Source organism: Brienomyrus brachyistius, chromosome 12 (assembly GCF_023856365.1).
Source record: "Brienomyrus brachyistius isolate T26 chromosome 12, BBRACH_0.4, whole genome shotgun sequence".
NCBI classification, from domain to species: Eukaryota; Metazoa; Chordata; class Actinopteri; order Osteoglossiformes; family Mormyridae; genus Brienomyrus; species Brienomyrus brachyistius.
Genome location: NC_064544.1, coordinates 19267094 through 19290082, shown reverse-complemented (window position 1 = coordinate 19290082; position 22989 = coordinate 19267094). Strand labels below are relative to the sequence as shown.

Here is a 22989-nt window from a genome sequence, read left to right as displayed (position 1 = left end):
GTCGAAAAGTGAAATAATGCTGGTATTAATAAATTAGTAAATGATATTTTGGGCAATGAGTAAGATGGCGTTAATAAATTCTTAACTATACTAATATTGTGAATTTTTTAAATGAACAATCTGTACTTCATCTTTGACGTAGTGTTTTTTAAACATACTGGAATTGTCACCGTGAGCTAATCTTGCTTAGTACTTTCCATGATAAACAAACCCTAATTCCCACGAATGATGTCTGTGGGGTTGCCCTGCTTTGGTGAAAGCATGTGCTGCTTTATTGGAAATGACTTGTCAGAACGGGAATCCCTACAGGCACCAGTAGCCAGTGTGGCCTTGCGTTTCTCTCCACTCGCATCAGCAGCTTCCTCGCCCCAGCTACAGGCGAGACATCAGGCTGCATTTGCTGTCCTGTCCACTGTCGGCACGCCGGTGTCATTCTGAATGAGCGAGAGCGATTGTGAGGTTTTGCCAGAGGGGGCGCTGTTTGCAGCTCTGAGCCTGGTTGTACTAAAGGAGGGTAGCGGAGCTGTGTGTGCCCAGACAGCGTCATTTCCATAGGGGAATGAGACCATGCACTGAATTAGGGGACCCCAGCTACAGTGACGCATTAAATGACGCATTAAATATTTAAGGGTCAATTAAAACTGCTTTTAAAATTGTCGGTTCTAAATCTGTACTGCATGTGTGCGTGCGTGTGTGTATGTGTGTCCAGGGTATGGCACTGAGAGAGGCTGTGGAATGGCACCCCACACCCCCCACACCCCCAACACCCACACACCGCTGTGCCATGCATTTCGATCCGACTCAGATGGAGGAACCCAAAGACCAGTAGCAGGACCTTCCACTTGCCTTGCAGTGTCCAATCCCAGTCCTGCCGGCTCGCATCTCTCAGCCTCCCTAAATGACTGGTTTCCGGAGTACAGCTGCCGGTTTGCGGGTAATAATTTGACAAGAAGTGTCTGATGCCTGGATGTTTAGGGCACTGTTAAAGACCAGTGGGACTAGGTTATGTGTCATTTCTCTGTCCTGCAATCTATCACCGTTGCTGTCCCTCTCACCCAGCGACAGAGTTGGCTACACCAACCAGTAACTGGATTCAACACGATTGCCATGGATTTGAGAGCGAAGCTTGTGAAGGTCCCATACGTGGCTTAGCTTCTGCTAGCTTGTATCCTTGTTATACATAGTGAAGGTGTTTGGAAGCTAAAATAAGGATTCTTTGTCACAGCGTGGTCTAAACTGGGCTAACATGCCTTTCATGACATCTAATTATACCAGCTCTATATATAAATGTATGGTGCTGCTAAAAGGAGAGTGCCTGGTGCTTACAGGTGGCATCGTCGTCTGGCATGAGCCCCACCTCCCCCGGGCGTCTCATTTAGGAAGTTCTTCCAGTTTGTTTCTCTCGGTTCCCCACTACCTCAACTGGGGTTAGCATGTTAGCACATATTAGCTGACATTGCAGATATGTGTGTGGTTTATATTGCATTGTGAGGACCAAACGTCCTGACATTTGCTTGTGGATACGTGGTCTGTCTTCACCATAATGCTGTGTCTCAACATACCACGCCTCCTTCCTCCTTGGCCTCACTGTGACATTTCAGAGAATCTGCCCTTGCCATAAACCCACGTGATCAAAAGATGTCTAGGTGCCCAATGATAGGCAGGGGAGGGAGGAGTGTAAGTGTGTTCTGGTACGTGTGTGAGTGCCTGTGTCTGTGGTATGTTGCCCAGCATGACATGAACTGATAACCTGCTTCCCTTGGTCTCTGCAAAAAAACGAACCGTTACTTCCTGTTTGGGCTAGTCTTTCCATCAAAGGGCAGCGCTAACTCAGCGGACCCTCAAGGTTCATAATCAAGGTTTGTGACGGCGGTTTTAAAGAATTGCTCGCTTTTTGCTCAAGGAACATTGTGTTTAATAGCAGGTTTATTTTTCTGTTCTTTGACCACGTGAACGTTTGCATTCCCAGAACTGGGTGGCTGACACGTGCAGCTGTGAGTTTTTTGCTTCAGTGCAAGATTCAGTGTATTTCAAGAAGGCTCCAGTGAAACTGGCTGGTATCATCCTCAGGCTACTTAGAAATGGGTTGCATGCAGAATATAGTTACTATAGCGTGTGGATTTCTGATGCTCCTTATTGGCATGTTTGTGTATTTATGCTCTCTTGTGTGTCATGCACATAGCGGTAGGAATTTCATTGACGGGCTGAAATCCTGTGGCATCAGGCCTTGTTTGAGAGGTTCCTGCAGTGCGATGTGAGTGAATGCTGCACTCAGGATTAGGTGACCTCCTTTTCCTTTAAGTGCTGCCTCATCTCTCAGTATGTTAGAGAACGTCTGTTCTGCGTTGCGAGTCCTCTGACTTCGGTCAAGCGTGATTCCAAGCTGCCCGCTTGTCAGCTTCAGTTGAGTTTGCTTACTGTCTAAATGGCATCAGCTAAATGCAAGACAGAACTGAATGGTGATGAATGGAAGCCTAGTGAGAAGCCCAAGTCAATTAGTTTATGCTTCATGATCTATTCAGCTGAGCCCAGAAGTGCCGAATGGGGGTTGGATGAAAACTTGGATCAGTGTCACACTTGGAGATGATTCTGTGAGCCTGGATTACATCTCTCCATTCATACTCTGGGAAGTGCTCTTGTTAGTGGTCTGTCCTCGCGGTCTTCTTTAAAAATTAATATCTTAACATGTTACTTCACTGAATGATTGCGCAATTTGCTGAAGGAATTTGTCAGGTCCACTCAGAAATGCTCGTGCCCACATTGCATTATCCTCCAGCATCTCTGCCTGCAGCCGAAGGTGAACCCTGGTCTTATTGGTAAGCCGAATGCCCCTTGTTCTCCGAAGGCACGGCAGGCTCCGCGTGGCAGCACCTGGTGTCAGATGTGAGGGGGAGGGACCCAGCAACAGGCCACAAACAGCCGATTCACCAGCTTTGCCCTGTGTGAATATTAATTTGACATTTAGCACGAGCCCCTGATGCAAGAAGGATGAGCGTTCGTGGAGCAAGCTTCCCTTTACTGTGGCTGCGGGCAGCACCCGCTGCTCTTGCATCAGTCAAGCGTGAAGCCTTACATTTGGCTGCGGTGGTGGCATGACTGTGTGACTCTGGGGGGAGGAGGAGGAGGAGGAGGAAGAACCACTAGCAAGAGGCTTCTGTCTACCCCAGTCTTGCTTTCACATGTAAATAATGTAGTAAATACTATGTGGCTTGTATGATGACATGGGTGCTTCTGATTCAGCTGGAGTAAATTCAGCCTTGTCCTGTAGACCCGGAGGAAACAGGGTTTCAGTCTTGTCATGAAAACTCGGAATTAAAGTGCCCACCTTTGCTTGTAGCTGGGTGCCTTTGCTGACGGTGGCTGGGTGACTTTGCCAGCCGGTTTGTCTGCCTGAGTTCCCTGGCAGGGCATTAGCAGTATAGCCTGTCGCACCTAGGAAACAGCTGAGAGCCATTTGTATTCACACATGAATCAGTGTCATGGTCTACATGAGCACCCATCCCTCTTTGAAAAGATTATTTGGCCTCCTGACTCATCTTTGTGTCATTCCTGTGCCCTTCATTGGAAAGATAAACCGCATCAACCCTTAGCATTTGCCAGGAGTTAAATGTAAAGTGAAAACATAAATTGAAAGTACAACTTTTTGTGCATTTGATCATGGTGAGGTATAGATAGACGAGAGTGGCCCCGGTGTGGCATGATGGCGAGGCGTGACGTGTGCATTGTTTGGCAGACTTGGCCTCACCGTGAGAAAGCCCAAGGGCTGATGGGAGCCACATGGCACTCAGCGAGGCTTTACCGCCTTGTGATCTGCCGCCCTGCAAGAAAGACCCTTAGATGGAGCCTACAGTCTATGATTCTCTTCATTGGAGTATAATTTCTAATGAGATTAAGGGCCTTCATGCAGAGTCATTCAAACCTGTTAGACTAGGTTAAAAAAAGGTCTTTTATTTTTGGTGCAATAATCTGTAGAGGGCAAAGGAACGTGGGCATTGGAAAGTGGGCACTCACTGGGCATGTTCCTGACCAAGGGCAACCCGACACTGTGGAGCTCAGTGCTCGTGGTTCAGGAGTTTTCTGTTCCCTTGTGTCATGGTCTCTTCCATTTTCTGCAGAGAAAAAAGGATAGTTAAATGCCCTTTGCTGCATATATTTACATTTGGAAGAGGGCTCTGTTCTGGAAGACTGTCTGTCTGTGCTGCTGTGTTTGTTTGTGTCGCTATTCCCTGGGCAGGGTGACAAATGTAGGCCAGCGGCTGTGTATGGGACTGGATGCGTCCCGCTGGGTCCCAAGTGTCTTAGAGCTTTCAGCTGCAAAGGTAGCAGCTGTCGCGCCCATTCCTGTCTCTCTCATGTACATCGTTAAGCCACGGCGTGCTCTCTAGGTGGCGCTGTAGCTCCGCTCCTGTAGGGTGTGTGGAGTCTGTTCTCCCCTTGTCTGCACGTTTTGCTATGCTTTCCTCCCAATTACAAAACATGACTTTAGGTGAATTGGTGGTAGTGTGTGGTCATGTCAGAGAGTGTCCCACGCTGCACTGGCATCCCATCCAGGGTGCCCCCCCTGCTTTGTGTCCCGTGCTTCCTAAGGTAGGCCGTAGGTCGACCCACTCCCCAGGTTAGATGGATGTTCTCAATTGTCTTTTCAGTTGGGTTAATTGCAGCTAGAAGCACATCCATCCCTAATATTTATGAAGGAGTCTCTGTAACTGGTGTGGCCTAGCTCCCCCCCAACCCCCACATTTGGTGGCCATTAATAAGCTCAGAAGCACAGCCAGTACCTCCGGCTCAGCTGTTTGATTAAGCATGGAGGTGATTTGTTGATCTGTATTTAAACAGATTGTGGGCACAGTAACTAGAGCGTTGCCTCTCTGAACACACTTGTACACAAACAGGCAGCCATATTTCAGTCTAGTCTTTGACCTGTTATTGGTTCACTGGCTTTTCCCCTCTTACATATTGTACAGCTATTAATGGTTCTCAAATGGTCCGGATAACTGACATATTTTGGCCTAATACTACCAATACTGATGACTGGTTAACTTCTGAGCTCTACAAATACGTAGTGAAACTGATATTATTAAACTGGTATTAATACTTAAGATCTGGTGAATGTGTTTATAAAGCACATGATACATTGCGTACAGTTAGACATCAGCGAAGGGGCACAGTTTCTAAGTGGTGCATGAGTCGACGAAATCCCTTGTTCTCCACTATGGAACCGTCCAATGTAATTATCTCCTTTATTTTAGTGGTTATGTCTTTAACTGTGGGGCTGCTAACTTTTAATATCGACTAAAGTCTTAATATTGGCCAGGAATTTCCACCAAGACTGACACATTGGACCGATGCCAATGTCTTCATTTTTAACGAACATCAGCCAGTCCTCTGATTACTGATGACTGATTACTGATCGCTGAGGCTCAGTCTCTCTCCCCAGTGTCATTCTGCCTCACCAGTCGTACACTTCAGGACCAACAAGCATCAGGTCCTTGATTTCCATGGACCTACATGCTGCCTGAGAATGAGCTGGGTCACTGGAGGCCTGGTCTCTTACCACTGCCCTCCAAGTCTGTCACCAACTTAAGGAAGAGAAGAAAAGCTTGTGAATCCCACAGTTATTATGAATAATTTATAAATTAGGGGTTTAGATTGTAGCCTCTTGAGATATTTAATTCATCGGGGGGGGGGGGGGCGCTCTTCTGTAGCAGGGACGGGGCTTTTAGTCGCTAAGGTTGCCCAGGAAACAATGTATTTAAAACCATCGGTGGTGAGATGGAAAAACGTAAGCGCTTTTGCTAAAGCTCCTACAAGCTGAATTATTTACACGGTATGTACAGTACCAGTCTAAAGCCTAGACACAAACTAGCACTGGGCGGTTTACCAGTTCACCGGCAATAATTATTAAAATCATGCCAGTTAAGCAAACATGTTGCTACCACGCTAAATATACGGTAATAGTCGATAAAACATGTCTCTGTGTAGCTAGGTATACCGATATACACAATCTATAAAACGTGTCACTATCTAGCTAAATGTGCAATGTTAATCTAATAAAACATGTTGGTTATACTATCAAGCTAAATGTAAATGATTTTTTAAATGATCAATAAAAACATGTCGATAAAACGCTTGATAAATGCCAGATATACAGTGAAACTGCCAGACTCTTAAAAACAATACACATTTTTGCTCATACTGCCCAACACTAGACTTAACTACTGAAAATCATTTGTTTTTGAAAAATATAACGATCCCTAAGCACACCTTGAGGTTATGTAGTAAATATAATGAATGATGGAGATGGAGCGCTGTGACCGCTGACCCGGCCTAATCCCTGACCTAAACCCTACAGAGCTGGTTTGGAATGAGCTGGATCAAAGCTGGATCAGTACTTCTATCAATACACTGTGGGAGAAGTATTGATAGAAGAAGCAGATAACATTTTACTTGGCAGGGCACAAATAACTACTCAAGAAAAAATCATGTTCTAATATAGTAACTACAGGAAATACAAGAAGTGTTATGAATGATTAATGATGAACAAACATGGGATCAGTACGTAACTAACAGTTAGTTACTGGTTAATTAACACATTAAGTAAGAGTGTACTACTGCATTATTTGTGCCCCCTCCAGTGAAGTGTTACTGCATTCCAGTTAGCTACATCTGGAAGCTGGTTCAAAAAATGCCAAATGTCTACAATGCTGTTATTGAAGCAGAAGGGGGCTATTTAAAGAGTAAAAAAAATTAAGAAAATTTAGAGATTTTGAACACTTGATTGTTGCAATATTTAATATGCTTCATTGGCTTCATTGGTCACTATATGGTGAATAACAGTTAGATTTCTGTTTCTGCAAGCAGTTTATTTTATATTTTTTAACATACAAGGCTAAATATTGTTTAAAGACATTAATCTCACATCACTTTCTTGACCAATATTAACAATTCTGTGAATAATATTAAATTGCGTGGTTTTTATAGTATTAAAGAAGTACAATGTCATTTGTTAGAACAGTCCTACTTGAAGTCAGTGACAATTGTTTGTAAAAATGATTAAAAAATTATTTTTAATATTTTACCAGATGCCTAATTCCAACAAGGAGGAGTGCATGCTTCGTTGAAAAAATAAGGACAGATCCTACTGCTAGGGAGGAGAGACTAGCAAAGAAAAGGGACGGGTATAGATGTGAAGGTGTACGAGAGCAGTAATGGCAGTGATCAGTACAGGCTGTGTTCCTATCAGCCTGAATTGATAAGGGACAGATATAACTGTCAAGGTGTACGAGAGCAGTAATGGCAGTGATCAGTACAGGCTGTGTTCCTATCAGCCTGAATTGATAAGGGACAGGTATAACTGTCAAGGTGTACGAGAGCAGTAATGGCAGTGATCAGTACAGGCTGTGTTCCTATCAGCCTGAATTGATAAGGGACAGGTATAAATGTGAAGGTGTACGAGAGCAGTAATGGCAGTGATCAGTACAGGCTGTGTTTCTATCAGCCTGAATTGATAAGGGACGGGTATAAATGTGAAGGTGTACGAGAGCAGTAATGGCAGTGATCAGTACAGGCTGTGTTCCTATCAGCCTGAACTGATAAATTGGAAATTAAATTATATGAGATTTCCCTGTTCATTTACATATTGATGCCAGCTGAATAAAAACCCGCTGGTTGTTATCGTTCTGTAACTGATGGTAGTGATGAAAATTAAGTTCTCATACTGACCGGTATATTTTACTTAAAATCACATAAGCTGACTGAGAGCTGATGGAGAACAATGTTATGAGACTGTTAGTGTGGAGTGTTTTTATTGTTAATAAAACATTTATAGTTCAGCAAAGACGTTTTTGGCATTTAAGACTACATCCAGTTATTGGATTTAGGCACAATGCAGTTGCAGTATGTCATTCAGTAAAACAATGACAACAAATGTATAAAATATTGAGTTACTTGACAAAGACAATTATATTTAAAGGGGAAATTTAATATAATATGATTTTTTATATGATTTAAAATAATTTTTACATATAAATAAAATGTATGATAATATGCTGACAGAGTAAAAGTTCTTACCTCAAAAGACAAAATATTTTATATTTGTAATTTTAGAGTGTGAAAATGTTATACCTGGATATAGATTCCTTATAGATAAAAATTTACATTTTCACTATTTGGGACTATGTCATTGTCACTAATTTTAATATCATATTGAAAACCGCACTGTTTGCCCAAGTGGCATTTTCGGGAGGTATGCATATTTAATGAATAAAAATGCCTTATGTTGTCGTCTGATTCAGTGGGTACATACAGGAATGAAGGGTATGTATTTGCATTCACACAGAAAATGTTGACACTGACTTTGCCATTTCAATTTTACTTTATTGCTTCAGTGCAGCTGTTTGATGCCTCTTCAGGCCTCCAGTGCTGTCATCCAGTGTATTCTACAACCTGCCCTCATCTCGGGGGTTCTTTGTAGTTAGCTGTGTCTTGAATATAAAGGAAAGAAATGGATTGTGATCACCGCCTTCCATCGTGTTTGTGTTTGTGCCGCAGCCTTGACCTTGAGTGTGGCTGAGACCTTGAGACAGAGGCCGTAGGGGTGGCAGCGATAGATGAGCTCCGCCCACAATCCCTTCAGTGTAGACTGCTGCCCGGGACCAGCCTCACAGGGGCATTTAGTCTCCTGAGAGCCTGGAGATTCTTATTTATATGAACAGCTTGGCTTGACTTTGTCGGAGGTTCACCTTGATGTGGCATTCTGGAGAACATTTGGCAAAATAAATCAAACTAATGGACTGTAATGCATTTATTCCCCTTTAATCCTGTTTGCAGAGATGGTTTGGGAGCTAATGTGTTTCATGAGAAGGTGCTAGGTTGTTGTTAGCATTAGCACTTTTATTCAGATGTGGTGCTGTCTGGAGTTCTGTGACAGGCCACCAAGCTGCCAATGTCCTGCTGATGCCCTGATATGGATAAGCACATCTAATCCCCCTGAGTCTGCCATCCCTTTATCTGGCTTCACAGCCACATATTGGCTTTAAAGTTATCTTCCAGTGGGATGCACCTTTCTGTTTTGGGCTTTGGTGTTTTATGTCACTGGGTTTTGATTTTTAGCGTATGAATTTCCGAATGGCATAACCAGATTTCCATTCCTAAGGATTTCCTGCTTGTAGTGTACAATTGATGTTTGCTTGGTGTGAATGAATCACCTTGAATCAGGCACATGTGACTGAAGGTCATCCTTTTAGGGATATGTGCTTGCACCCCCCTGTGAGTGGCATTCGGGGTTCTCGGTCCAGGCACCAGGGTCAGTTCTTTGCTAGACATTTTCATGGACCCAGTGAGCAGATCTCCTGGTAGGTGATGGAATAATGGTAAATTGCTGTGGAGCACATGTGAGTGAAATATAGTGGTTTGTTAGCTTCCGTTCAAACCTTTGGAAACAAGTGAGCTCCCATCTCCAAGGACTGGTATCAGGTGGAGGAACCTTCTTCTGCCTTGGATCTTCTAATGAATCAGTGGGCTCCTTTTTTCTGGCAGAGAGAGACTCGGATCAGGCAGTTCGTCAGATGGGCAGTGCAGGACATGGGTGAATGAACCAGAAAGAGTGCCAGATAACTGCAGGTCCAGTCTCTCTGGGCCATGGGTGTAATGTTTAATGTACTGTGTAAACTCCTAGTGTTGCAATGTGTTGCATGAACAGGAAGTGTGTATCAGTATCAGGTCACATGGTTAATCAAAATAGACTTTACAGGTTTGGCAACTAAAATAATAATACTCCCTTTTATTGAAGAGCTTTATTATGGCAAACCCGATTAACCTTATTATAGACTAGCTGTGCCCTGATCCTGCCCACTCTCGTCTGAGCTCAGTATCTGTGTTCTAACCCTGTGTGGTGGACAGCAGCAGGAATGTTGGCGCTATTCTGTGTGTCATCTCTGGTACCACCAGTAGGTGTCAGGATTGTGAGTGGAGGTACCGTGAGATTGCGAGGCTCGAGTCCAGTAGGGAGTTTGTGTGGTTTTGTCTTTTTAGCCTGAGCTTCACGCGAGGCCCCACTCTCTCAGCAGAGCCCAAGTACAGCGGCTGGCCGTGACACGGAGGATGACGAGGGCGGCGGAGCGACCGGCCGGGCTTCATGCATGACCAGCCCGCTGCACTGCCACACGAGGACCCTGAGACGAGCGCCGAGGACGAAGATGGCGTCGGCTCCGGGGTTGAAGAAGGCCCGCGGGAAGGTGGAGAAGCCCGAGGCCGCCGTCGACACTGTGCAGGCGACCAACGAGGAGCTGAGAAGCAAGCTGACCGAGATTCAGGTGGAGCTCCAGCAGGAGAGGAGCAAGGTACCCAACACCGCCCTGCCCTGCTGTCCATGCTGTCAGCTGAACGGCGTATCGCTCATAAACCTGTACATACATAATATTTACCCTTATACCAGAACCTGTAAGGTTTATAGAATAACCCGGATGTTTGATGGGCAGTTACTGTACATGTGAGGAGTTATTAAGCAAGATCAGGTCGCTTTTTGGGTCTGCTGTATAGTGACGCGCTCATAATCCGGACATGATTTTGACAGTTTCACCTACAGCCACAGGGGGGAGTGCTTTCCTCTAATGCCTGTTAATAACCATGCCCCTGAAGGACTGTTCTAATCAACTGACTTCTGATCAGTGGTATGTATCCCAGAGGATACCCCCAACATGCATGATTGTCAGCAAAGGTAGCATTGCATTTTGGATGCTAATACCCATTAAATCAGTTTTACTCTTCTAGCAGCTAATTGGGGCCATGGAATTCGAATTCACGACCTTCCAAGCACCAGTCCCTAACCCCCTGACTCTCCCTTACTTCCTGTACTTCATGTCATGTATCCCCTAGCTGCTTATGGGAAATCCCCTCGTTCAGTGGTCGCTGACTATGATGACGCCCCCCACAGGTGGCGAAGCTACGCGAGAAGCTGCAGGAGGTGCGGCAGGCCAGAGAGCTGGAGCAGCACAAGCACACGGTGCTGGTGACGGACTTGAAGGCCAAGCTGCATGAGGAGCGTGCCCGCGAGCTGGCGGGGGCGCGCGAGGCTCTGCAGCGGCAGCACGAGCAGGAGCTGGCGCGCACCCTCAAGATGCGGGACGGCGAGATGCAGCGGCTGCAGGCGCTGGTGACGGCACTGCGCGACGGCGCCGCCGACAAGCTGAAGAGCGCGCTGCTGTGCGAGGCGCGGGAGGAGGCGCGGCGGGCCTTCGACGGGGAGCGTGCCCGCCTCCAGCAGGAGATCGCAGAGCTGAAGGCCACCCGTCGGCAAGGCGACGAGGCTCTGGCCAACGCCCTCAGGGCCGACAAAGCCAAGGCAGCCGACCTCCGCGCTGCCTACCAGGCGCACCAGGACGAGGTGAACCGCATCAAGCGCGACTGCGAGAGGGACATACGCAGACTGGTGAGTGGCCAGCAGGTGGCGTGGAGGCCGAGTGGTGGGTTTTGGGGGCGGAAGGTTACAGTGGTTTGTCTGGGTGTTGGTTGCCTTTATGTAGGTGTATGCTGGACACATCCATCTATCCATTCTCCATCTACTTATCCTGAGCAAGGTGGGGGCACAAGGTTTAGCAACAGATCAGTACTAATAAAAAGAGTTCCTGTTGACAAGCCTTCTCATGCTCTATCACCACTTTATCAATTTTATTGTTTGTGTAAATCTGACTTTGATTTCTTTTTATAGCCAATATCCACCAGGAAGGTCTTCTCCCCCTCCCTGTTGAAGGCCCATTTCCTTCCTTGTTAATGTTCCCCTGCCTGTAAATATTTGGGGATGTGTAACATTTCACCTTGCTAGCTATGCACATGCTATATATGTGTTATTGTAACCGCAGCCCTTGTGGATTGCAGACTGACCTTGGGCCTTTATTAGGTTGGATCTCAGTGCAATGAATGAGAACAGATTTAACTTGTTTTCCATGTTGGAAAGCTTATATGGCTTGCTGTGTCAGAGATCAGCTCATTTCTGTGCTGTTTGGGCGCTCGCAACATGCCAGGAATACTGAATAGTGTGACCACATGTATAACTGGCAGACTGAGGTGTTTCCATTCGCGCAATGAATCGGGGCCCAGAGACTGTCAGGTGTCTGCTGCAGTCAAGTCTGCTTGCTTACAAAAATGATGTGTAAGGATTAAATTGTTCATTGGTAGCACTTCTCTCTTTATCTATACTGAAGCCAAATTCTGAAGCCGTTCTGAAGCTGGTGTAGTTTAAAATTTGAAATTTGGTCGCTGGATGGAGATTTGTGTTAATTTCTTGATGGAACAGCTCCTAGTGTTTCTTACTATCTGTTGGATCAAGTCCAGTGCTCCTTGTAATGAACACTGAGACGTCACACACAGGTTTGGCCAGTAGAACAACAGGGGCAGGTAACAGAACAGATGAGCAGCGCAGATTAGTTGCAGGACCTGTTTTTGCAAACTAAATACGAATGAGGCCCTGGATCAGCTAGGCGATTGGCTGAGGGCTGGAGTGTTGCCGTGCCGACCAGCCTGCTGTGCCAGATCCCAGCGTAGCCCGGCTCTGCACACGAGCACCCGGGCGAGATCTGGGTAGCAGCATGTCCGGTCTCCTAAACCCCATGAACGAGATCATCCAACGGCCAGGTTCCTTCGCTCTAGCCAGGCTGACTCTGCCCCGTCCGTTTTCATTGTCTGGCAGAACCCTTAACCATTGGTCAAATCAGAAAACGAAAAGCCGCTGTCTGTATGAAGGTGCTGAAGATGCGGTAAGCCTTTTGATATGGAATTTGAGAAATATTTACTCGGGATAAGGTCTGGTGACTGTCATTTGTCTCAATGCATATAAACTCATTATGGTTACAAAAAGCCCATCTGTGGCAAGTTTGCCTGCTGTGAGTATGAAGACAATTTCTCTGCACAATCATCTTGTGATTTTTACCTAGAGAATGTTTTGAATCATTTTTGAGCTCTTTTAAGTGCACTCTAGAACCCTGTAAAATTTAATTTGGCCGAAACCTGCTCATAGCACATAGTGTGTGTTGCATACCACATCCAGGAATGCATGACTGGAAACAGTCAGTTATGTAGGTTATCAGTTTGTGAGTTTTTTCACGGTGATTGTGGTGTTGTCTGCTTTATAGTTTCGTTTTATAGTGTTTGATGGATTGAAGTTAACTTTCCAGCTCAGTCATGTTTGATATCTATGGTGACAGAAATGCAGTCTCTAAGGAAGTACTGCTGGCTTCCCAGGGCTCACACAGACCAGTCCTGGCTGATCTCTGATCAGTGGGTCTAAGCGAGATCCGTTTCTTAGAGTTATGAGTGAATTCCAGCACTAGTGGGTTCCAGTGAAAGCCTTCAGTCCCCATAAAGAAACCAGTTTAAGTCACACTCTAAGGTCTAAGATCACTCGGAGCTGTGTAATGTTCTGTCTGGGGAGGTAGTACTGGATCATGCTCAATAGCAAGTAGATGATTGCTAGAGGTTTTGGTAAAGCTCGTCCTAGTGGCTGTTCACTTTCCTCCCTGCGCTGGATGGCAGCCCAGCGCAGTCAGCTATCAGCTTCAGCTGAATTCAGCTCTCCCGCCTCAGCGAGGAGAGTCTCAAACAGACTCTGACACCCTGGCACAGTACCCAGCTCAGACTCAAACGCTTTTACATCGCTATCCTAGGATGCCTTTGATCTCCATACCTGGAGTTTCCCAGCAGGCTTTGCTTTGAGGTAGAATGTCAACGATGTAATTTAAATATTGTTCGGTAGCAGCCCCAATCCATCTCTCCCAGAATAACAAGGTGTAATGGGATGGGTTTCCATGGTAACGAGACTGTGCAGGTCACCCCCCCTCCTTCCCATGTTGTGTGTGCGTGTGTGTGTGTGTGTGTGTGTGAGAGTGCTCTTTTTTTGGTCTGGGTTGGGAATGCGAGGGAAGTGAGACAAAGGTAATCTGAGGACCTGAAGGGCCACACAGGAGAGTGGGCTGGATGGGGGAGAACGGAGGCAGGAGTGCTTACTGAGGAGGTGGCAGGTAAGGAGGCTTGGGGGAGGGCAGGGGGGGCTCAGCTTGTGGGTGCCTGCCATGGTTGCTGCTCTAGGTAACTAAAACGTGAGCCATGCTTATCAGCCACTGCTGGCCAGCAACATGGGGGTGGGGGGGGTGCACATGTTGGGACGCTTTAGTGAGAATCGAGGTTGGCTGCAGTTGCTGGGCATGTTTGCCTGGAGATTTGGCAGCTCCTAGGACCCTGGGGCGGATTTTCACCCCTGTCCATCCTGAGCTGGGGGGGGCATAAGCTGTGCTGTCAGAAGTAAGACTTTTCAAAGGGAATATTCTCTGAGCATCAGATGATCAGCGAAGGCCCAGAAAGCTGCCAGATTTAATATGGCTGATCGCTGAGAATTTTGTATTTTATTACATAGGGATAAAGATGGACGCATCCCTCCATGGTTACAGCAGGGCCCTTACAGTTGGTACAATTTATCTAGTTTAGAATTAGAATTCATGCCTAAGACCTGTAATACAGTCCTGCTCTGCAAACTCATCTCTGTTGTAGTAATATATTAGCTGTGGGTGGGGTTTTACTTTGAGTCGTATCTCACCATGAAGCCTGATATTTAGATGCTCAGAAGACTCAATGTTACCAATCATCTTTACTAATCTGACTGTGCATTATAATTATATATGTGCAATATAATTATAATGAATTAATAGGACCAGGTGTAAACCAGGCTTTGCTGCCTCTACGCTCACAATGGCGGGGGGGGGGCGCTGATCTAAAGTCACCTGTCCACCTGTCTCAGTCTCCCAGCCTTAGTTCTGAATGTAATCTGTCACTCTTCCGACCCCCATTTGGGGGGGGTGGGGGTGGGGGGCTTTCCTGTATATTCCCTCTGGATTTTTCTGAGTGTGCTCAGATAATCCCCACCCAGCATTCGATGTTGGGATGAGTCACACTAGGACCTAATACGAGTTTCCTATACTGCATTGCACTTTCAGCGAACTGCAAGACAGTTTTATTCCTTTTTCTCCTGAGGGAAAGCTAAACCGTAGCAGAAAATCCCCCTTAAAGAAGTGAGGAGAGCCTTTGGGTCGATAGTGCCCTTGTTCTAAGCCACCTGCTGGGGGGGATATAGTGGTCTATTAAGGTTGCTTTGGAGCTTTGTTGTTAACAAAATGTGATGCAAGGATCAGCAATCAGACAAGTGATGGATTTTGGTAGCCATACTGTCCTGCCCCATCACAGGCGATCCCACTGTTTGGGTCTCACTCCGCACCCTAGTGGAGCGTTTAGGTACCTGCAGCCGGGCCCTGTTAGTCATAATGTTGCACTCACTCGTGTATTCAAACATTATTTGTTTATTTTGCGGTTTATTTCTGTGATAACCTTGCTAGATTCTCCTTCGTCACCCTCCTCATCCTCTTGCAGATGGATGAGATCAAAGGGAAGGACCGGGCAGTGCAGGCCCTGGAGAGGGAGCTGGGGGTGCAGGCAGGGTACGCGCAGAGGCTCTACCTGCAGAAGGAGGCCCTCGGCGAGCAGCTGGTGCAGGTGAAGGAGGCAGAGCGGCACCACGGGAGCCCCAAGCGGGAGGTGATGCCTGCACTTGGGGATGCCAGCGACGGCTTCCTCAGCCAGGTGAGTTGGGGAGGGGGGGACTGGGATGGGCTGTGGGGTGCTCTTAGAGAGGGTGATGTAATATATCCTAGTTGGTAGACATCCTGCCTCTTAAGAAAGTGTTTCCCAGCCCGGTCTCCAGGGACCCTCAGACAGTCTACGTTTTTGCTCCCCCGCAGCTTCCTGCCAGAGACTCCACATTTTTGCTTCACGTGGATTGTCTGCAGGGTCCCTGAGCAGCAGGTTGGGAAACACTATCTTAAGGTGTCTGTCAGCCTCAGAGTCTCCTTAAAAATATCTGCAACTCCATCTTTGCTGCTTGTCTCCCCAAAAAGGTGTCTAAGAGGTCTCCCTGCAACACATTTAGCCTCAACCTGACCCTTCCCTTGCTCAGTAGAACATGTGGAACCAGTTCTGCCCAACTGCCTTATCAAGGTCCACCGAGACTTGAGTAATTTGTGTGGACGTGACCGGGGGCTTTGAGAAGCTGGCTGGTAATTAGCAGGACTATTAATGCTGGGCATCAATAGGCGTGTTCACCTCCCCTAACCTTACTGGATCTCCAACGCTTGTTGGTTTTTTTGGTGCACCCTGGAGATTCTTAATCTTCTATTTAGGACAATGCAGCATTTATCCTTTAATGCAGAGGCAGTATTCACCCTGCAGACTCTAATTTTATATCATAAATAAAATATGATTTCTCTCTCTTTCTCAGGATGTGCAGGCAGATGAACGGGATATCCGGCGGTTTCAGCTGAAGATCGCCGAGCTCCACGGCATGATCCGGAAGCTGGAGGACCGCAATGCACTGCTTGCCGATGAGCGGAACGAGCTGGTGAGGGAAGGCGGAGTCGGGAATTGGTGTAGGGTTAGGGTCTCACCCTTTAATCCTCCACTTAACCCGCAGCTGCTGAATAGTAAAACTGAAAAGGTTCCAAAACCTCTTCCTTATGGACTGGGTCGTTTGGGGACCTTTATCCGGAGTTAATCACCTCCAGCAAAACTTATGTGTGATTGTAATTTTCAATGAAACGGAATTAGCTACTAATTAAGCGATGTTACCTCTGACCTTTATTCGTCTTTCAAATATTTTGAAAATAAGAGAAAAGTATTTGCTATGGACCACAACCCTGTTCTGGGTAAGCAACTGAGAATGGCTGGATGTTTGCTCTTCACCTGTATGTTGTTCTTAACCATTCATTAATCAGAATAATCATGACTGTTAAAATTGGCCCCATGAATATCATGTTTCTCATCATCGCTGAACTAGCATGGCGTATTAAACGCATAGAGGGATAAGGAACGGAATGAGACCCAGTGACCTTTTCAGCTGAAGCGCGTCCGAGAGGCCGAGGGCCAAATGAAGCCGCTCTTCGAGAAGAGCAAGAGGCTATCCAAGAAAAATGACGACCTCCTGCAGACGCTGCAGCGCATGGAGGAGAAGCTGAAGAACCTGAGCAGAGAGTACGCTGAGATGGTAAGAGGAGGTGTTAGGTGGGAATCGTGGCATGGCTAAGGAGAGAGGAGCTTTAAGACAGATCGGATTTGGCATCTGCTGAGGATGGGAAAGGTCACACTGAGCGGAGATCAAAGCCATCGGAAGGTGGACGGGATCAGGGAGATATGAGTGCAGTGACTCCTGCCAGGAGAGCTCTTTGACTGAGCTTAGAGTAAACTTACTACTTCTAAGGCACACTGGAGTTTAGAGTAAAATCATATGGAATGTTTGCAGGCTTTCGAAGATGGTGATGACCATAAAACGTAACTGAGCTTGTTTTGTGACATTCTTATTGTTCCGGGGTGGGGGCGGGGGGGTCCCTCAATGTGGCCCAGAAGAAACTTAGTCTGAATGTGGGATCTGTCTGTCTGGACTGCTAATTATTTCCAGAAATTAGTCAACTGGTCCTTAAGTTTTATCGCTCAGAAGTTTCCAGCAGCAGATGTTTGCCGGCTAATTAGAGGGGGAATCATTTTCTTCAAGGAGCAAATCTGCTTGGTAAACATGCGGTGCAGAGCTTCCCCTCAATGCAGCAGAAGCGTGATGTCATGGCCGGCTGTTCCCCAGTGCCAGTGGGCACGTTGTCAGCCTTGGCTGTGATGTTACCCCAGGTCAGGTGCTCATGTCCCCTGAGACCCCTAAACCTCTACAATGTCCTCAGTCTATCAGACACAGCAACTCTCTGCATTGTGACTGCATTTGAACTTTTGCACATACTGTTTGATTCTTCCATTGTTTAGTACTTTTCACGTAGTCACCATAGGTTGTTGAATGAAGGACTTTTTTGTGTGGTCATAGTAGAAGAACGGTGACATCTAGTGGCTGTGAGAGGATATAACCTGAAAATATGCTTCTTAATTTGTACTGAATGTCCTGAGTTGCCAAGTGACTTACTGATCAGATGGCTATGCTGGTGTCATATTAGCATATCCAGATATTACTCTGGCCTATTTTAATAAAATAATTCAAATTAGATCTGTTGATTCCAGTATTTAAGAAAAACGTACATTAGGAAACATTGTTTCAATGTGATCCTAAGTCCATAGATGTCTCCAGTGCTGAACAGCGTAGGTTAACTATAATGTTCCCTCCCCAGAAGGAGAAACTGCAGACGCCCCCCCAGCCGTTGTTAAAGAGGCCCAGCTCCCTCAATGACCTGAGCCACACCCACGAGGAGCAGGAGGTGGAGTTCCTCAAGCTGCAGGTGGCCGAGCAGCGCTACATCATCGACGAGCTCACCCAGGTGGGTGGAGCCCAGCCCCCAGGACCCGGTCCCAGGCTGGGCTCGGGGCCGCTTTGGCACCAGGGTGCCAGTGGGTGGGTTTTCCCTGGAAGCGAGCCTTGAGGTCTGGCTCAGACATCCAGCTGCCTGCTTGGCACTGACTTGGTATCCACAGGCCACACTGTTTATGATGCCAGCCGATGCACTATGGCTCTGAATGGGCCCTTCATCCAATCACCCAGACTTTTGGTTCATGAGAGAAACAATTCGACTGCTAAGGGCAATTTGTTCATAATTAGGCTGCTTTAATAATTAAAACAGGATGCTTGCCAAATGAGCCGGGATTTGTCCATAAGAGGGCCTGTGGGCTTTCAAAATGAAAGACATTAACAGGCTGTTTAATGGCTCTTTTTGTTTTATCAAATAAGCTGCAGTGTACTTAAGCTCTGGTCTTGTTACGGTTGGGTACAGACTCCCAGGTCTCCCCGTAGGTGGAGTGACGCGTTTGACAATCTCTTCTCTCTCCAGGAACGGGACCGGCTGATCATTACCAAGAAGAATAAGAGGAAAGGGCTCAAACTGCCCAAGGTAAGGATACCGTTCAGCCTGTGTTGCTTTCGTTGGGGTTTATCAGGACGGTCACATACACACAGCTTGGCTGCCCTACTTGTGTATCTCAACCTAAGTCAGATCATGGTAGATTCCTATCAGGGAGAAAACGGCCTAGGGGTCATAAGCTGCACGGATGCAGTCTCCCGACACAGTGACCGGCCCAGTCCCAGCTGCCGGTAGGCCGGAGGAGCGAAGTAGAGTGGATAACTACCATTATTTAGATGCATATGCTAAGCTGAATGCAGCTTGTGGGAAGGACATGTACTGTTGGGTTGCGACGAGCTTTTAGTGTGGGGGTACATAAAAGCCCTTGAACATCTGATTGCTCGTCATACTTGGCTACTTGGCCCCAGCTCTTTCTGTGGTGCCAGTTTTGCCCCCCCATGAACTCATGCCCCACTCCTGCCTCCTCTGCGGGCCTGAATGAGCCCTGATTAGCTGAGTGATTATCTTACCTTACAACACATTTGCTCACATTTTAATTAGCCCAAATCTCAATCAGCAGTTTTTGGCTGGTACCTAATGGTGTGTGTGTGTGTGTGTGTGTGTGTGTGTGTGTGTGTGTGTGTGTGTGTGTGTGTGTGTGTGTGTGTGTAGATCACATTTGGGGACCAAAATGTAGTAAGACCTCAAACATCCTTACTTTTGAGGACACTTCTTCAGGTCCCCATTTGGATAACCTCAGTTTTATAAAAATCTGTGAATGCAATCAAAAAAGTAAAAGTGCCAAAAGTCTTGTATTTTGGTTGGTTAGTTATGGTTAAGGTTAGGGCTGGGTGGGGGTTAAGGGTGTCGTGATTGTGATTAGGGTTTTAGAACCCTAAGAAATGAATGGACGTTCCCCATTTAGATAGGAAGACCAACTTGTGTGTGTGTGTGTGTGGGTGGTGGGGTGTGTTCTTTGTGAATTTGTCGTCTTTGGTGAGCAGACTGGTTTGTTTAGCTGTCTATTTCTTTGATGAGTTTAACAGTTCTTCAGTGTATACTGGGCCCCTGGTTGTATGTGTCAACATCTCCCGCATATCCTGGATCTCCTGTGTTTTCTTCTGTATCAGCGTTTGCGTCTGTGTGCATGTGTAAGCTTGCCGTGCTTCCGCAGTGCGGTCTCTTAGCAACCGTCCTCCCGGGAGTCAGGGATGCGCCTCTGCCCCTAATTGTTCTCTGGGGTGACGCAGCAGCAGTTTTCGGCTGTGCTCTCCTCCATGTCGTCTCCACCGTCCTCCGATCCTCAAACTCAGAGCCTGGGCCTGTGTGACACCCCGACCTGCATGGAGGCTGATGTTTCCCTCATGGTTCCCGCACTCTAAAGTCCCAAGACTTGTAAATAATAGCGGGAACAGTGTCACAGTAATGACTATCTCAGGAATCGTGTACCACTTGTTTTTTATTCAGCATGAACATAAAATCGCATGTGACATACAGTTGGAATATCACAGGATGCATTTCTGAAGGTTTGGTCCATATTGCTGAAATTGTAACACCGGCATGTTCCGAGCAGTGGGTACGGCGCCGAGTCCTTACAGGCACGAACCGTAGCTCAGTTTACAAACCCCGTACTCCCTGAATGACTGGTGTTTATTTGCCTGGGCTCTGCCTGACCCCGACCAGCTAATCCACGGGGTGTCAGTTCCTTTTGTGGGGGCTGTTGGGACACCAAAGTCTGGTTAAAACACTGTGTGTTGAGGGTGGCTGTAGTCATGGCAGAGGCTATGTTGGAGCCCCACCCGGGGGGGGGGATGCTGGGTTTGGGAAGCGGGCTCCTGGGGGGGAGCTGAGAGAGCAGGTGATGACACCAGGGGAGGAGTCTTCCTGAAATATTGCTTGGTCCATTTCACCTCCCAGCGCTCTGCCAGAGCTCGCCACATCCTCTCCCCACCTCAGAAGTGTTGGCGCTCCAGTCGGCTGGGAATCGGGCCTGTGGGTTCTGTATATGTCCTACATGAGCTTGTGGTCTTCTGGGGGGGTTTGAGTGGAGTTCTGGGAACGGCACTGGCTCGGGCACCCTGCGGCTGAACCCGGGCTCCAGCATGACGGAGTACTTCCTCCTCATCCTCTATTTCTCTTCCTTCATCTGCCTGTGTGCGCTGGTGTGCCTGTACTTCTCTGGCTGTCAGGAGATGACCTACAAGCACGATGGTAAGGGCGTCCGGCTCTGGGCTCCGTCTGCCTGGGCTGCTGTCCTCTAAGGATTCCTTCTTTGGAAAGGGGTCTGTTAGGTATACATCTTTTTAGTCAGTGAATTTGAAGTTTTCCATATTAAACAAAGCTTTGGTCGTCTTCCGTTTACCAAGGAACGGGTGTGGTGCCGCAAAAACGTTCCCAGCCGTTAGTGATTGTCGTGTTTTGCACCCGGTGTCACACTAACATGAGCCCTGCGTCTCGGCTGCAGTTGGCTGGTGACGTGCCGTCATTTCAGCCCTGAGTCGTCCTTTGCTTGTCGGGTTTGTTTGATTGTGTAAGCACTCAGTGAGTTAGCCTGCCAAAAGTCACTGGGCAAATCCCGACAGGAAGAAAATTACACATTGATCCCCTTGGAAACTTAGAGAAAATTAGGTTTGTTTAAGCAGTAAAATTTGCACAGCTGATCTGTATTTTAAATGGTTGTTGGGTTAATAGAGGGTTCTGTCTTGTGGGATGGTACATAGGTGAATAACTGTGATTGCCTTTTTTAATGAAAACGTCAGCTTGTAAGATGTATAGGTTAGAGTCAGATGTGCAAATGTTATCTTTTGCGGAATCAGACTCTGAATCAGACTCTGGCTTTTATTGGAATTCATCTCCCATAGCTGGATGTAAAATGACATTGGAGGCTTTGACGCTCTCGGTTGAGAGCTGTGATGTTTCACTGTAACCAAGGTACTCATGGGTTTGCTGACTGGCTGAAATCCCACGGTGTGTGTGTCTCTGTCTGTCTGTGTGTGTGTGTGTGTGTGTGTGTGTGTGTGTGTGTACCTTACATTGTGATGGAAAACCTGTTATTTTTACAACCGAAAAAACGGTCCCCACGAGGGGAAATTCAGTTTTATAAAAATCCATGCCTGCTATCAAAAAATTTCAAATACATTGTTGAGAATAGGGTTAAGTCCATAGAAATGAATGGACGGTCCTCACAAAGATACCATAAGATTCCTACCTTTTTCATTATGTGTTAGATTTGCCTAGTGGTGAAGCATTCTGCCCGCTGCTTAAATCAGTGTTTAAAAGCTTCTTTGCAAGCAAAGGCATGATCCAGGATTGCACAGAAGTACCAGGTATTGGGTTTGGAAAAGGTTGAGCTAGATCACACAACTGTAGTTGGCATAGTACCATTATGTGTGTTAGAGTCTAGCTACTGGCTTCCAGTTACCAGCATTACTGGGAACCATCAGGAGAATCAACCCCAAACTGCTAAAATGAACTGACATTCCTTAGTTAACGGTGTTGGAAAAGAGAATGATTTGTTGAATATGGCAGAATGGGAACAGGTGCTTATGTGAGGTATTTTGTAGGAACTGTTGCCCCTCGGTGGGGGTGACTGACTGGGCCGGTCCCTGATTTGAGCAGCAGCCCATCACCTCTCCGACTGGCACAACTGACATGTTTCTGATTTAGGTTTCTGACTATAATCGTGCTGTAACCTTGTCCTACAGAGGCATGTTGTGGAGACATATTTTGGATTTGACGAAGAGTCCGTGGATTCGGAGACCTCGTCCTTGACATCCTACACCACAGATCGAACGGACAGGACTCCGGCCACCCCTGAGGAGGACCTGGAGGAGGTGAGCTGGGTGTGCTTCCGTTGCAGGCTAAGGGTGCTTCAGAAGTCATTGTCACCACCGTGTTTGGGGCGGGGAGTGGCTAAAGAATGTTTCCAGTTTGTGACCACCATCATTGACATGGAATCATTTTCATTTAAGAATGTTTGTTTTTTTTATTATTCCTTCTGGGAAAAATCACCTTTAAGGTACTGGTTACAATTGTGCTTAATTACATTTAGACTGGTTGTTAGGTCGTTTGATTATTGGACCTATGACACCTACAGAGAAATAACTTGTTTTTTGAATGCAGATAGTTCTTT

General features: G+C 46.7%; 1 protein-coding gene across 4 annotated transcripts in view; it reads left to right on the top strand.

The window, feature by feature from the left end:
• LOC125705000 (janus kinase and microtubule-interacting protein 1-like) overlaps positions 1–22989 on the top strand; it is a 47549-nt gene that overhangs the window by 10108 nt on the left and 14452 nt on the right. The window contains exons 1-9 of one of the 4 annotated variants that reach the window (XM_048971272.1): positions 1722–1859; positions 10068–10340; positions 10934–11428; positions 15412–15621; positions 16316–16435; positions 16931–17077; positions 18195–18341; positions 18849–18908; positions 22562–22690. In XM_048971272.1, the coding sequence (XP_048827229.1) occupies positions 10140–10340; positions 10934–11428; positions 15412–15621; positions 16316–16435; positions 16931–17077; positions 18195–18341; positions 18849–18908; positions 22562–22690 (1509 nt within the window). In that variant the 5' untranslated portion in view covers positions 1722–1859; positions 10068–10139. Of the gene's footprint in view, positions 1–1721; positions 1860–10064; positions 10341–10933; positions 11429–15411; positions 15622–16315; positions 16436–16930; positions 17078–18194; positions 18342–18848; positions 18909–22561; positions 22691–22989 lie in introns of those variants that run through there. The other 3 variants (XM_048971273.1, XM_048971276.1, XM_048971274.1) reach the window with 3 other exon arrangements.